Source organism: Carassius carassius, chromosome 6 (assembly GCF_963082965.1).
Source record: "Carassius carassius chromosome 6, fCarCar2.1, whole genome shotgun sequence".
NCBI lineage: Eukaryota > Metazoa > Chordata > Actinopteri > Cypriniformes > Cyprinidae > Carassius > Carassius carassius.
In genome coordinates this window covers 26425072-26436980 of record NC_081760.1, presented here as the reverse complement: position 1 = coordinate 26436980, position 11909 = coordinate 26425072, and the positions used below count along the sequence as shown (strand labels likewise).

The 11909-nt window shown below is 36.3% G+C and overlaps 2 protein-coding genes across 2 annotated transcripts; both read left to right on the top strand.

The window, feature by feature from the left end:
- The first annotated feature begins 1603 nt into the window (after window positions 1–1603).
- Window positions 1604–4359, top strand: LOC132141950 (dentin sialophosphoprotein-like). The gene is made up of 9 exons (XM_059551593.1): window positions 1604–1850; window positions 1959–2013; window positions 2106–2153; window positions 2246–2308; window positions 2752–2781; window positions 2882–2917; window positions 3040–3072; window positions 3187–3252; window positions 3336–4359. Exons 2-9 carry the CDS (start codon window positions 1960–1962, stop codon window positions 3780–3782), a joined length of 777 nt encoding a protein of 258 aa, XP_059407576.1. The 5' UTR covers window positions 1604–1850; window position 1959; the 3' UTR covers window positions 3783–4359.
- Window positions 4360–5690: 1331 nt separating this feature from the next.
- On the top strand, window positions 5691–11282 carry LOC132142553 (TNFAIP3-interacting protein 2-like). The gene is made up of 6 exons (XM_059552508.1): window positions 5691–6355; window positions 6851–7144; window positions 7236–7325; window positions 7481–7771; window positions 7894–8010; window positions 9902–11282. Exons 1-6 carry the CDS (start codon window positions 5945–5947, stop codon window positions 10142–10144), a joined length of 1446 nt encoding a protein of 481 aa, XP_059408491.1. The 5' UTR covers window positions 5691–5944; the 3' UTR covers window positions 10145–11282.
- Window positions 11283–11909: the final 627 nt, after the last annotated feature.

Below are 11909 nucleotides of genomic sequence, written 5' to 3'. Positions count from 1 at the left end.
GAAAAACACAGTTACAAATTTGAACTCGCTGCAACATTAAAAATGTACTTAATGTTTCAAGTCTATTAGCAATTTTGGATTCAAACTATTTAACATTGTATTTTAACAAACTATTTATGTTTTCTTAAAATGTTTAAGACATCTATTTCACATCTATGTGGAAAATCTGATGCTTGGTATATATTTTTTCAGATCTTGAAGCTATGAGCAGCCCTGGGACAGGGAATTTTGACATTCAAAGCTAAAAGCAGATATTAAACGCCACCTGTAGATGGCATTCAGTGCTTTTCCAGACCTTGAATTTTCATCGGAGTCAGGCCTGGATTAGGAATTCAGAGGCCCCTTGGTACAATGTCTTGTTCATATATATATATATATATATATATATATATATATATATATATGAAAAGTTCATTTACAAAACACGATAAACGCCATAAAAATAAAAAAAACATTCGTACCAACTAACATTTTAAAAAATAGAAAAATTTTCATGAGTTCGAAAGTTTGTCAGAATGGCTCTATACCCGATTTACACGAAAATTTGTGAACTCGAAACCAGGTCAATCGTGTCAAAAGGTATTTTTGTGAATCTGACCATCTACTGCCTACGGCACTGAAGCCATCGAATTGAATGCGTCTTTTTTAATATTGAGTGTCAACCAGACGTTGGTGGGCGGAGCTGCTGTAAATAATCCGGCCCTGAACTATTTTAAAACTATGCACCTATGTTGGTAAGAGAGTATCAGTTTATTCAGGTCTATTAAAATAAAAAAAAATATTTCATAAAAAGTATATTTTAAGACATTTAAATGATTGTGTGCTTTTCAACGACACTGTAAGATAACAGTTTGGCTAGTTTTACGATAACATTCTGTAAATACGATAATATAATAATAATTCTCTCTGTTTCTTGAAGTTTCCCTTTCTCTCATATCTTTCTCACATCTACCCTTTCCACATCCACCTTTTCTCAGGAAATCAAATTATAACTGCAAGCAAATTCCACTCAAATTGCGAAAGCTGAATATTCATTACTGAACCATTATATATTGTTTTATATTTCCTCTGCACGCGGCATTATCAGTATACATCTCGGTGTGTGCTGCTGCATGTGGGTTTCTGGGTACATTGCAATGAAAATGATTATGATAGTGAGGAATGTTTGTAAAATGGAAATATTCTACTCTTCATCAACACACACACACACAAAAGTTGCACTCCAAATATGGAGCTTCAGGAAATGGTGAGAAAAAAAAAATCTGTGTGGGGATATTAATGATATTTATATGAGCAAGCTATTACAACCGTATTATGCCATTTGTTGTTTTCAACAGTTTATATACATAAGGTGCATAATAAACATATATAATTTAATACATTCATGCTTTTCTATGAAAAAAAGAAAAAAAGAAATACTCTGTGTTGGAATGCTCTCATTATGAACTTCCTGTCCCAGTGTGGGATCAGACAGTACTCTTACTCCGTGTTTAGAGGCCAAAAACCCTATAGTTTAGCATCCTAAAATAGACATGTACAGGAGAGGAAGTTTGGGTGAGCGCGCACTGTAGTGTGTCATTGCATTATGTAAACATTCTTACTGTGGCACTCTCATTTTCTTTTATATTCCAGCTCCAAGTTAAAGTGCCCCCACAGTAATCTGAGTGTTGCAAGCAGGAAGTGATGCTGTTACCTTCGTGAAGAGCCAGCCTGTTAAATAGCACTTTCTCTAGACATACCATTAAATCCAGTCCTTAGCTTTAGCTATAAACAGTCTCTGTAAAGTACTCTCGTTCATTTCATCTCTTCTGCTTTCTTGGACTTTGCATTTGGACTAAGAGAAGAGAAAGGTAAGGTTATCATACCTACCCTATATTTTATTTTTGAGCAGAAATGTCAAAACATAATAATGTTAAAACATAAATATGGATTTTTATTCACCAAATTTTGTATTTCAGAATGAAACCTGCCATATTGATTCTCTGTCTGCTGGGAGCAGCCTATGCTAATCCAGTGAGTACTGCAGTGGATAATGTTGACATGTTCTTCTGTCTTTCCAAACATTTCAAAGAGTGACAATGTTTCTTTCTTGAATTATCACACAGATATTGCATAAAAAGGCTATGGAGATTATTCAGCATGCATCCAACTCTGTAAGCGATGCTCAGTTTATTTTAAAGAAACGTTGTGTCAAGTTTAAAAGTGTTTTAGGTAGTGCTGTTTTATAATCTTTTATATTCCACAGTCGGAAAGCTCTTCAATGTCTGAATCCTCTGACCAGAGTAATACCTCAGAACTTTCAGAAGAGGTATGCTTTCAATCAAATTCCACGTCATTTATAAAAATAAACTTAATGCGGATCTAGAAGGAGGGACAACTGTATATATGTTTTTAATGTCTTTAAAAAGAAAAAAAGTGAACCAAGTAAAAAATAATTAATTTAACTCAACAAAATAATTTAACCAATTTAACTTCATTTTTTAAGGACTTGCATGTTGCAAGTTGAAAGGAATTTTGAAGTGTTTAAGTTGAAGTAGGTGGATTTTCTTTTTTTTTTTTTTTACAGTGAGGAGAACTGTAACTTTTGATTTTTTTACCTCAAAAATATCCAACTATATACGAAAATGCATGTAATACCAAATTTCTAAAAAAAACAAATAAAAACAAAAAAAGAACACTTTTGTATGGTATTTTGTATCTTTAATGAAAAAGAATAATGTACAAATAAAACATTTATTTATTTGCTTGCAGAGGTCTAAGGACACTGTCTCTGACAGCAATGTAAGTGCAAACACTTATGATAACAAATCTAATGACAAAATATTTTCATATATTTCTTTTAAGAAAATAGGCCCACTTCACTTTCCCCGTTTTCTTACAGAGTTCAGAATCAACTGAATCGGACTCAAATGAACCGGTATAACTAATAATCACTTTTATTATATCTTTTCACAAATTTACAAAATCACTTAAAAGATGAATATGACTGCAAATATCTTTGTTATTTTTTTGTTTTCTGTTTTTTTTTTATATGTCAAGATTTCTAGTGAAAGCCATTCTGTGGAAAGTCTGGTAAGTTTCTTTACCCTAACATAACCTAAAACTCACGCTCTAAAGCATACAGATTGCAGAGAAATTGGTTTCCTGTTTATACTGTCCTATGTTCTGTCATCTATGGCTATCTAGTCTGGAAAAAGTGAGACTGCACTGACATCAGACAACACTCAAAGCAGTAAAGAAAATGTTCGTAGGGTAAGGAACATCCAATTTCATGCTTCATACATGTGTGGTAACACAGGAATGATGACTATCATAATCATAATGAATCTACACAGGGCTGGATCTACACGCTCAAATGGGTCCATATTAACAACAATGGCAATGTACAAGTGACCAGCCAGCAAGAAGAGAATGACATCAAGTCCACTAGTGATGCGTCAAAAAAAAGTGAAAGCAGTGAATCAAGGGAAAGCAAGGAAACGGTTGTTCTGAACACAAATGAGGAGGATAACAGTGCCGACACAAGTGAAAGCAGTGAAAACAGTTATAGTGTTGACAGTGCTGAGTACAGAACCAGCAATAGCAGCAGCAGCAGCAGCAGCAGCGAAAGTACGGAGTCCAAAAACAGCCCAGTGGACAGCGAAAGTCGCTCAGCTGAGTGCAAGCCAGGGGCTGACAGCCAAGAATGTAACAGCAAGGAAGACTTTCCTCTGGATATCGGTGATGATGGTGCAACAGACCCTTTCAATGGCATCCTAATGCCTGATGTCACTGAGCCCTAACAGCAGTTTAAGGCATCATTTTATGACTCAATGCTCTGATATCTGCAAGTGGAAATCCCAGGAATATTAAAATGGGAATGTTCTATTAAGGAAAATATTTAAAGGAGAGTATGTAAGGAATTTATATAATATTAATATAAATCATTAAATAAATGTTAATAATACTGGTACCTCAGTCGATTTTGAACTTTAAATTAAACATTGTAAGCATACATTGATATTTAGATTTTATACGGCACTTTGCTTTTTTTAATTTCTGTGAAGCTGGAGTTGTGTGTAGTATTTTGTATATGTATAGAATTTGTAGTCATTTATTTATACTGTTGGTATTAACCATTTTCAAATAAATAAAGTGAATAAAAAGTCAAACCGCACGAGTGCCGTTTTTCCCAAGAATTCTTAATGCTAAAAAATTGCATGCAAGCACCATACATTCCTAAAATGAAAGGGTTGCCTTGATGCAATCCAAGTGTAATTACCAACTTCACTGCCTATAATTTTACAGATTTAGTTCATACCTTTGCACAAGCATGCCTAAACAATAAAAATGTGTATAGAGAGCTGAAATGGCTGCTGTGTATCAAGCTATGAAAGAGCACTTTCAGCAGTAAGGGAATATTGCAACAATTATGTTTGTGTGCGACTGACTTATTTACAAGTACTATATCATATCATGTCTGTCAAACCCATGTCATTGCTGTTTTGACACCACAAGATGGTGGCAAACTTTAAAGAACAGCGGTGGGGTTTCCCTATAGGCAGAAAATCATGAACTCACACAAACATGCTGAGCGGGACTTTTTGCTGTTTCATGTGTGCTGCTTTTGGCAGAGGAATAAAGATTCCTAATGCTAAGAATGGGGGTTTAGACACGGTAAGTTTATTAATTACTGTATAATTAAAATGACTGTTTTATAGTTCAATCTTCAGATAACAGACTAAGTGCCATTGGCTTTCATTGTCTAGACAATTGACACATGTGATCCAAGATAATGGCAGGCATGATCCATTATGACAAGAAGGGGTAAAAACTGTTGTCAGATGCTATTTCCCAGTTATCTGTTTAGGTGCCATATGATATGGTACCATCAAATTATTAATTGGTAACAAAACAATAACTTACCCATTTTGCATGTTCTCAATAAAAACACAATGTGAATGCTGAATATCAGCAGTCATTTCGCACCACTACACATTCATTCATCAACTGTTTTTGGGAAAGAAAGCATGACGTTTAAAATCTGCAGTATATTACATTGTAAGCCAAGCAATGTTCCTGAATTGTATTTAAAGGGATAAGCAACACAAAATAAATTCTGTCATCATCTACTCCCCCCTCATGTGTCATTCCAAACTTGTATGAAGTTTGAAGAATGTTGGTAACCAAACTGTTCCGGTTTCATTGTAAGGACAAAAAAAAAATATATAAAAAAAATTACAATGGAAGTCAAAGGGAACTGAAATCAACATTCCCCCAAATATCCTCTTTTGCATTCTGCAGAAAGGAAGATGACTAATTTAGAAGGACAAGAGGTTAAGTAAATGATTTTTCATGTTTGGGTGGACTGACCCTTTAAAAGATGTGAAAAATGTTTTACTTTCCCATACTTAAATCAGATTCATGCCTTAGCTTAATTTTATGTGTTTAAGTATGTCTTCTGTTATCTGAAAGCCATCTGTCCTAGTGAGCCAAGTTCCACAGGCAGCTCCCTTCACACGCATTGCACATTGGCCCTATATATAAGGGACTGTATGTCTTATGACAATCAAGGAAGCCGTGTAGGCTACTCTAGTTTGCCGCGTCGCATCACCGGCAGCGTAGGCGTACAGTACAGGTCGCGCGCAATCTTTGTGCACGCGCAACAGCCAGTGTCACTTGTCAAGCTGTACTGTGATCTTCCTAAACCTGATACCGACGTCAACTGTCTGTAAAATAACAATTAAACCCCACACGACTCGACAATTAACTCTTTTGATGCCAAAAGTAGGGCTGTTAACGAACTATTTTTCGACGTTTAATGTGAAACACGAGAAAAAATATAAGTTACCCAGTTTGAGATGGGGAAGTCCCCGCAAGGAAATCCCCTCTTCATAAAATAATTTCGAAATTGAGTGAGGCTCTCACAAGCTGAAGCTTTCTGCCTTTGGTCTCCAGCAGATGCATGCCAGCCTATGACACTCAAACCTGTACAATCTATGGGAAATCCGAACTTTATATATTGCCTTTAACGCGCGAGCGGATTATGTTCAGCATGGATGAGGTAAAGAGGGAGAACGAGGCGCTGAGGGCGAAGTTGCGCAGCTACTCTACACTCAACACATTTTACCACGAAACACAACAAGAAATCTCTCGTTTAAATCAATTGGTCTCCTCCAAAGAAGGAATTATTGTCGATTTGAAGGCAAGACTGGGGAACTATGAGAAAACATTGGTCATAGAAGGAGAGGAGCCCTATTTTGTAGGGCCGTCGAAATCTCTCATCGAAAGTTTGTGTAAGGAAATTTGCAAATTAAAGCAAAAAGTCAAGGAGTCAGAGCAGGACACCGCCCAGAAACTGGAAACCAGTAAAACAGTAAGTTAAAACACATTTTCATATGTCTTCCTGCTTCTCCTATCTACAAAAACATGCAAAGTTGATTTTTTTTCCCTCAGTACATTTTACCAACAAAAGCACTGTAAAGCTGTAATGTATGTCTTTGTAAAAATACTTTAATTCCATCAAGAAAACAACAACAACAACAATAATAATAAAAAAATAAAGAGCTTAATCCAGCCTACAATTATTTGGTAGTCCTAGCTGGTTTAAACTGGTCTTCCAGTCTCACCATTTGAAAAGTGCCCAAAACCATTTTAAAACAGACAAGTCTGGTTAAGTAATAAGAACAAACTAATTTACAGTGGTTTCAGGTGTTTGTTTTTTTTCCTCAAGAGGTTTGCGAGTTTACATTTGTTCATTAACACATGGATACTTAACAGCTTGAGCTGTGGTGAGAAGTGAATTTCTTGTTCACGTTCACCTGTCAGGAAATACCAATGAAAGGGTCTTCTGACTGTTTGCTTTTTCCAGGAGATCCAGAGATTGCAAGAAAAGTTGAAGGAGAAGGATCAAGAGCTGGAGACCATCAGGGAAAGGCCCGAGCAGGAGAAAGAGAGGGAGATCCAGCGACTGCGCTCCACATTGGCCGAAATCGATCGGACACAGGCCACCAGGGCCGTCCTTTGCAACTCTCTCGCTGAAGAAGCCGAGCAGTTGAGAGCACAGCTGGGGGCCACCGTGCAGGTGTGCCAGGAGCTTTTGGGGCGGCTGGAGGAAGAGAAAAACAAGACAGCCGTGACGGATCAGAGAACTCAAGCAAATGAGGTGTGTTGGGGAAACTATCAGTAGTTTACAACATCTGGACCGCCTTTAATACTTAAAACTATATTTGACCTTGCTTTTGTGTCTTCATCAGACAAATGATTCCCCTGAAGTTCCTCATCTAAATGTCATCATCAGCAAGTTAGAAGAGGAGAATGACCAGCTTAAAAAGAGAGTTGCATATGTAAGGATCACACGATGGAACCGTTGTTTGATCATCACCCACTGGCATTTGTTTTACCTGTTTGCAGAAAATGGAAAGAACCAATGTAAAACATTCTTAGAAAATGTCATTTTTTTCTGTTCACATCATAAATACATGCCTTTGTTCCATCTCAGGTGGAAAGTTTAAACTCAAAGTGGCAGAAGTATGACTCCAGTAGAGAGGAGTACGTGAGGGGTTTGTGTCAGAAGTTGAAAGAGTCAAATGGTCTGGCATCTGCAGGTCCGACCCTGACCCAGACTCTGGCTCCGGCTCTGGTTGCGGGCAGCATGCCTTTGTTACAGCAGGAGATCGCGCGGCTCAATGGCCTCCTGCAGGACAAGATGATGGAGTGCGAGAGACTCAGCAGAGAGAGGGATGACAGTAAAAGAAGAGACCAGGAAAAAATTCAGATGCTTGAGCAGCAGGTCTTTATCAGTTCAACTAGCAAATTCTGAATTCCTCTTAAACAGAAAGTCACAACAAAAGTGAGGAGTAGTTTTGTTTGGATTGCTGCCCATAAACCAATCCGTTCTTTGTTCTTTTGTAGGTTTTAGCCTATATTGAGGACTTCAAATCGGAGAGGGCAGACCGAGAAAGGGCTCAGGGTAAAATCCTGGATCTTCAAGATGAAGTTGGGCAACTTCAACTGCAAATACGCACACAGGCAAGCCGCATTAAAAGAATGCAAATTCTTGAAAAGTTAATTTGACCTTTTTATGGCAAGAAAAGCTTAGTTCAGGTTGTAAAATGTCATGTGGTGCAACTCCCCAAAAACCTAATAAAAAAAAAACATTTTTATTTTATCATTTAATACAAAATAACCCAACCAGCATGACATTTGAAAAAAAAAAATACATATATATTATTAATATTCAATAGTTAAAAAATGTGTGTGTATATATGTATATGTATATGTATATGTATATATATATATATATATATATATATATATATATATATATATATATATATATGTGTGTGTGTGTGTATATATATATATACATATATATATATACACACACATACATATATATATATATATATATATATATATATATATATATATATATATATATATATATATATGTGTATATATATATACACACACACACACACACAATTATTTTTAAATGATTATGGATTGTTTTAAGACATGATGAAACTGAAATAGTGACCGATATTTTCTTTAGTTTCTTGATGTATATTTTAGGATAAAGGATTTACAAAATAAGGGAAAGAAATATAGGGTGGGTACAGTTGTTGATTGGATTTTGAGATGTGGGCGTTGCATTGAAAAATGAATCAGAGCTTTCAGTCGAACATGGATGGGCAGGGTTTAAGTGGACTAAATTATTTGAAAAGTCTGGGAAATGTCTCCAAAGAGAAACCTGTTGTTGTGACATTTTGATTCAAACATTCTAGGTGTCAAAAAAAAAAAAAAAGATTATTAAATGCTGGCGTTTTTTCCCCTTTCTTTAACATACTACTAAATATCTACATGATTTAACCTATAAAATGTAGATTTGGTGGTATAAATTAAAGGAGTCATATGACATTGCTAAAAATAACATTATTTTGTGTATTGCAATGTGTTTATGCTAAGGTTAAAAAAACATTATTTTCCACATATTGTACATTATTGTCTCTCCTCTATGCCCCGCCTTTCTGAAATGAGTCGATTTTTACAAAGCTCATTGTTCTGAAAAGTGAGGTGTGCGCCGACTGGCAAGCTATCCAGTGCGTTGTGATTGGCTGAATTCCTCAAGTGTGTGTCAGAAATGTTACGCCACTTACCATACTGTGATGCAGTGTCAAAAAAAAAAAAAACGCATTACAAACGAGCCATTTGTTGCATCCAGTGGGGACATAATTACTGATTATACTATACCTTACACTGTCTTTTTACATGTTGTGTATCGTGCCGTGTAAACATAAAACCATGTCTGCATTTGTGATTAGAGAAACAACAAACAACAAGCATTACTCTACACTGCTTAAAATTTGGGTTTGAATCATCAGTGGCAAATTCTTTAAATATGAAAACGTACTTACAGGTTGTGAGTTAGAAGCACCAGACTGTCCTAGCAAAGTTAGAATTGCCCCCACTTTATAGAAACAAACACCAGCATTGTAGGCTACTAACAGTGTAATGGAAATCTTCCCACATCATAACGTAGACGTGTGTGTGTGGGGAGGGGGGTGGGGGGTGTTAGAATGAGCTGTTTAAGGCAGGAGTGGTTGACTCTTGATTTTATAAAGAATATCTCTTTGGATTTGAGACTTTAGTCTTCGCAACTTTACAGATCTTCTTTATGCACCAAGAGCTTGTAACACTCCAAAGAGAAAGGAAAACTTGAATTCGCATCATGTGACCCCTTTAATGTATCTAGGTTGATTCAGCTATATTCAATTATATTATCTTAAAAATAAAACCAGTGCATTTACCATATTTAGGTTACCATTTCCATTTTTTCAGTGCAACCCAACCAGCATGAGATTTTAAAATCCAAGTCCAATATCCTTTAAATAACACAAATTTTTTCTTCATCACTCAGGGTGTCCAAGATGCCTCATCCTCACGGCGACTTCACATGGGCCTAAAAAAAGTTCCCCATCGACAGACGGACACTGCCGAACCACTAAGAAACAGTCCCCCAGAAACAAACTCAAAGAGGACTATCAGTAACACGGCACCGCAGGGAGCCGCTGAACTGCAGTGCCCTCGCTGTCTCACCACATATGATGATGAGCACACGGCCGAATACCTTAAACACTGGGACGAGTGTGCCAAGCTGTGAGTCTCTCACCTCACTGACTTTTCACAGGGCACAGAAAGCACTGAGGACAGAATCACTACAAGCTTGCAGACTATGGGATGTTTGACAGGATGTTGATGAAGGCAGGGACACGTTTAAACAGGATTGTGTCGCAGGAAGAGTTTTTTTGTTTATTTACTTGGCTTTTCGATTGTGGGCTTAGTTGATGTTAAGAAGGTTGCTTTTGGCATAGGACTCAAGACGTGACTTTGGGTTGGTCATTCCCAGTTCACATGGGCTGTCATTGAATGCAGATGGTTTGGTTACGAAAAGTTATTCAATCTCAAGCATTTTTGGTTTATAAGTCTGGGTTTTGTCATTTGTTCGGTTTTATGGTTTTAAGTATGGTACATTTTGTATTAGAGTTTCAATCAAATTTAGCTAAGTACTGTATTGCAGATCTGTGTATAATTCAAATGAATTGTCAAATTGGTATCATATACCTCATGTAAAGTCATAGTATGCACTTTCTACTATTTTATTTTTATTATTGGCAAATACGGACGATAGATGTACATAACCTTTTATATTTAATACATAACCTTCATTGTTATTAGACTGTCAGATACTGCTTTTGTTACGGTGCTATTTTAATATTTTTATATTTCATTTTTTTTATTTGTTTATTTGTAAGTGTGTTGTTAGTATTTGCCTTGGGCTTACATTTTAAATCAAAGATGTTCATTTGTACCAGAATATACAGTGCAGAACAGCACACACTATAAATAATCTTTCAACATTTGACTTTCTGATTCATATACATATCAAACATTAGTTTCTGGTTAAAAATGTTAAATGGCTCCGTCAGGCACTTTTTGACTGTGAGGTACTTGCCATTCGATCCCCCTCTGCAGCTGAAAACATTCTACTTTTAAGTAAGAGAGGAAGTTCCCTGTGAAATTTTCACGTCTCAGATGCTGCGTATGACAAAATGGCCTCCTATTAAAGTGTATCTGAACACTTTTTGGGGGGTTTTAAGGCACTGACACCAAAAACATTAATTGACAATAAGAAATTATTGTAGAGATGCCAAACTAAGACAGAGAAATGGTATAACTATAGGAGGATTTATTTTTTTTATAATAAAATATTTGCTTAAGGACCCTTTTCTAAACTGTTTTATCTTGTTCGTGTCTGTCAGTGTTTGTACAGCCAAAGGTACATTTTAGGAAGATATGAGAAACCAGACACTGAGAGAGTTGTGATAATGCTGGCAAGATCATGAGGCAAAGTGTGTCATGAAGCATTAAACTCAAGTCCCCTGGGATTTGAAAGTGTGTGTGTATGTGCACAAGTGGTGGAAAGCCCCTTCCCAAGCACAACTGAATGGACAGGCTATAACTGCAGCAAATTCTCAGCTGTCCCCAGGCCTACAAGTGACTAGAAGAGAAACAAGCAACTATTGGGATATAGTGGGACTGGCTATTTAAAGGGGAGGAGACTATAGGACCAAACAAGGTTGTCTTTAACTGAACTAGAACAAATCCAAATCTAAACTGCTGCAATGGTTTTGAGATGCTAGTAACCAGTGGTGGACGAAGTACACAAATCAAGTACTTGAGTAAAAGTACAGATACGTATAGTAAAATATTACTCCAGTAAAAGTAAAAGTACTCCTTTTTCAATTTTACTCAAGTGAAAGTACAAAAGTACTCAATTTTTTATGTACTTAAGTAAAAAAGTACTGAAAGATAGATGTTTGCAATTTTATATAGGCTACTTAATTTACTTTTATATTAGCACATAT

Coding starts and splice junctions, on each gene's coding strand:
- LOC132141950 (XM_059551593.1), top strand. CDS start 1,960: ATGAAACCTGCCATATTGATTCTCTGTCTGCTGGGAGCAGCCTATGCT. Junction 2,782..2,881: donor ACACTGTCTCTGACAGCAAT/GTAAGTGCAAAC, acceptor GTTTTCTTACAG/AGTTCAGAATCAACTGAATC. Junction 3,073..3,186: donor GCCATTCTGTGGAAAGTCTG/GTAAGTTTCTTT, acceptor ATGGCTATCTAG/TCTGGAAAAAGTGAGACTGC.
- LOC132142553 (XM_059552508.1), top strand. CDS start 5,945: ATGCCAGCCTATGACACTCAAACCTGTACAATCTATGGGAAATCCGAA. Junction 7,145..7,235: donor AGAGAACTCAAGCAAATGAG/GTGTGTTGGGGA, acceptor TGTCTTCATCAG/ACAAATGATTCCCCTGAAGT. Junction 7,326..7,480: donor TTAAAAAGAGAGTTGCATAT/GTAAGGATCACA, acceptor GTTCCATCTCAG/GTGGAAAGTTTAAACTCAAA.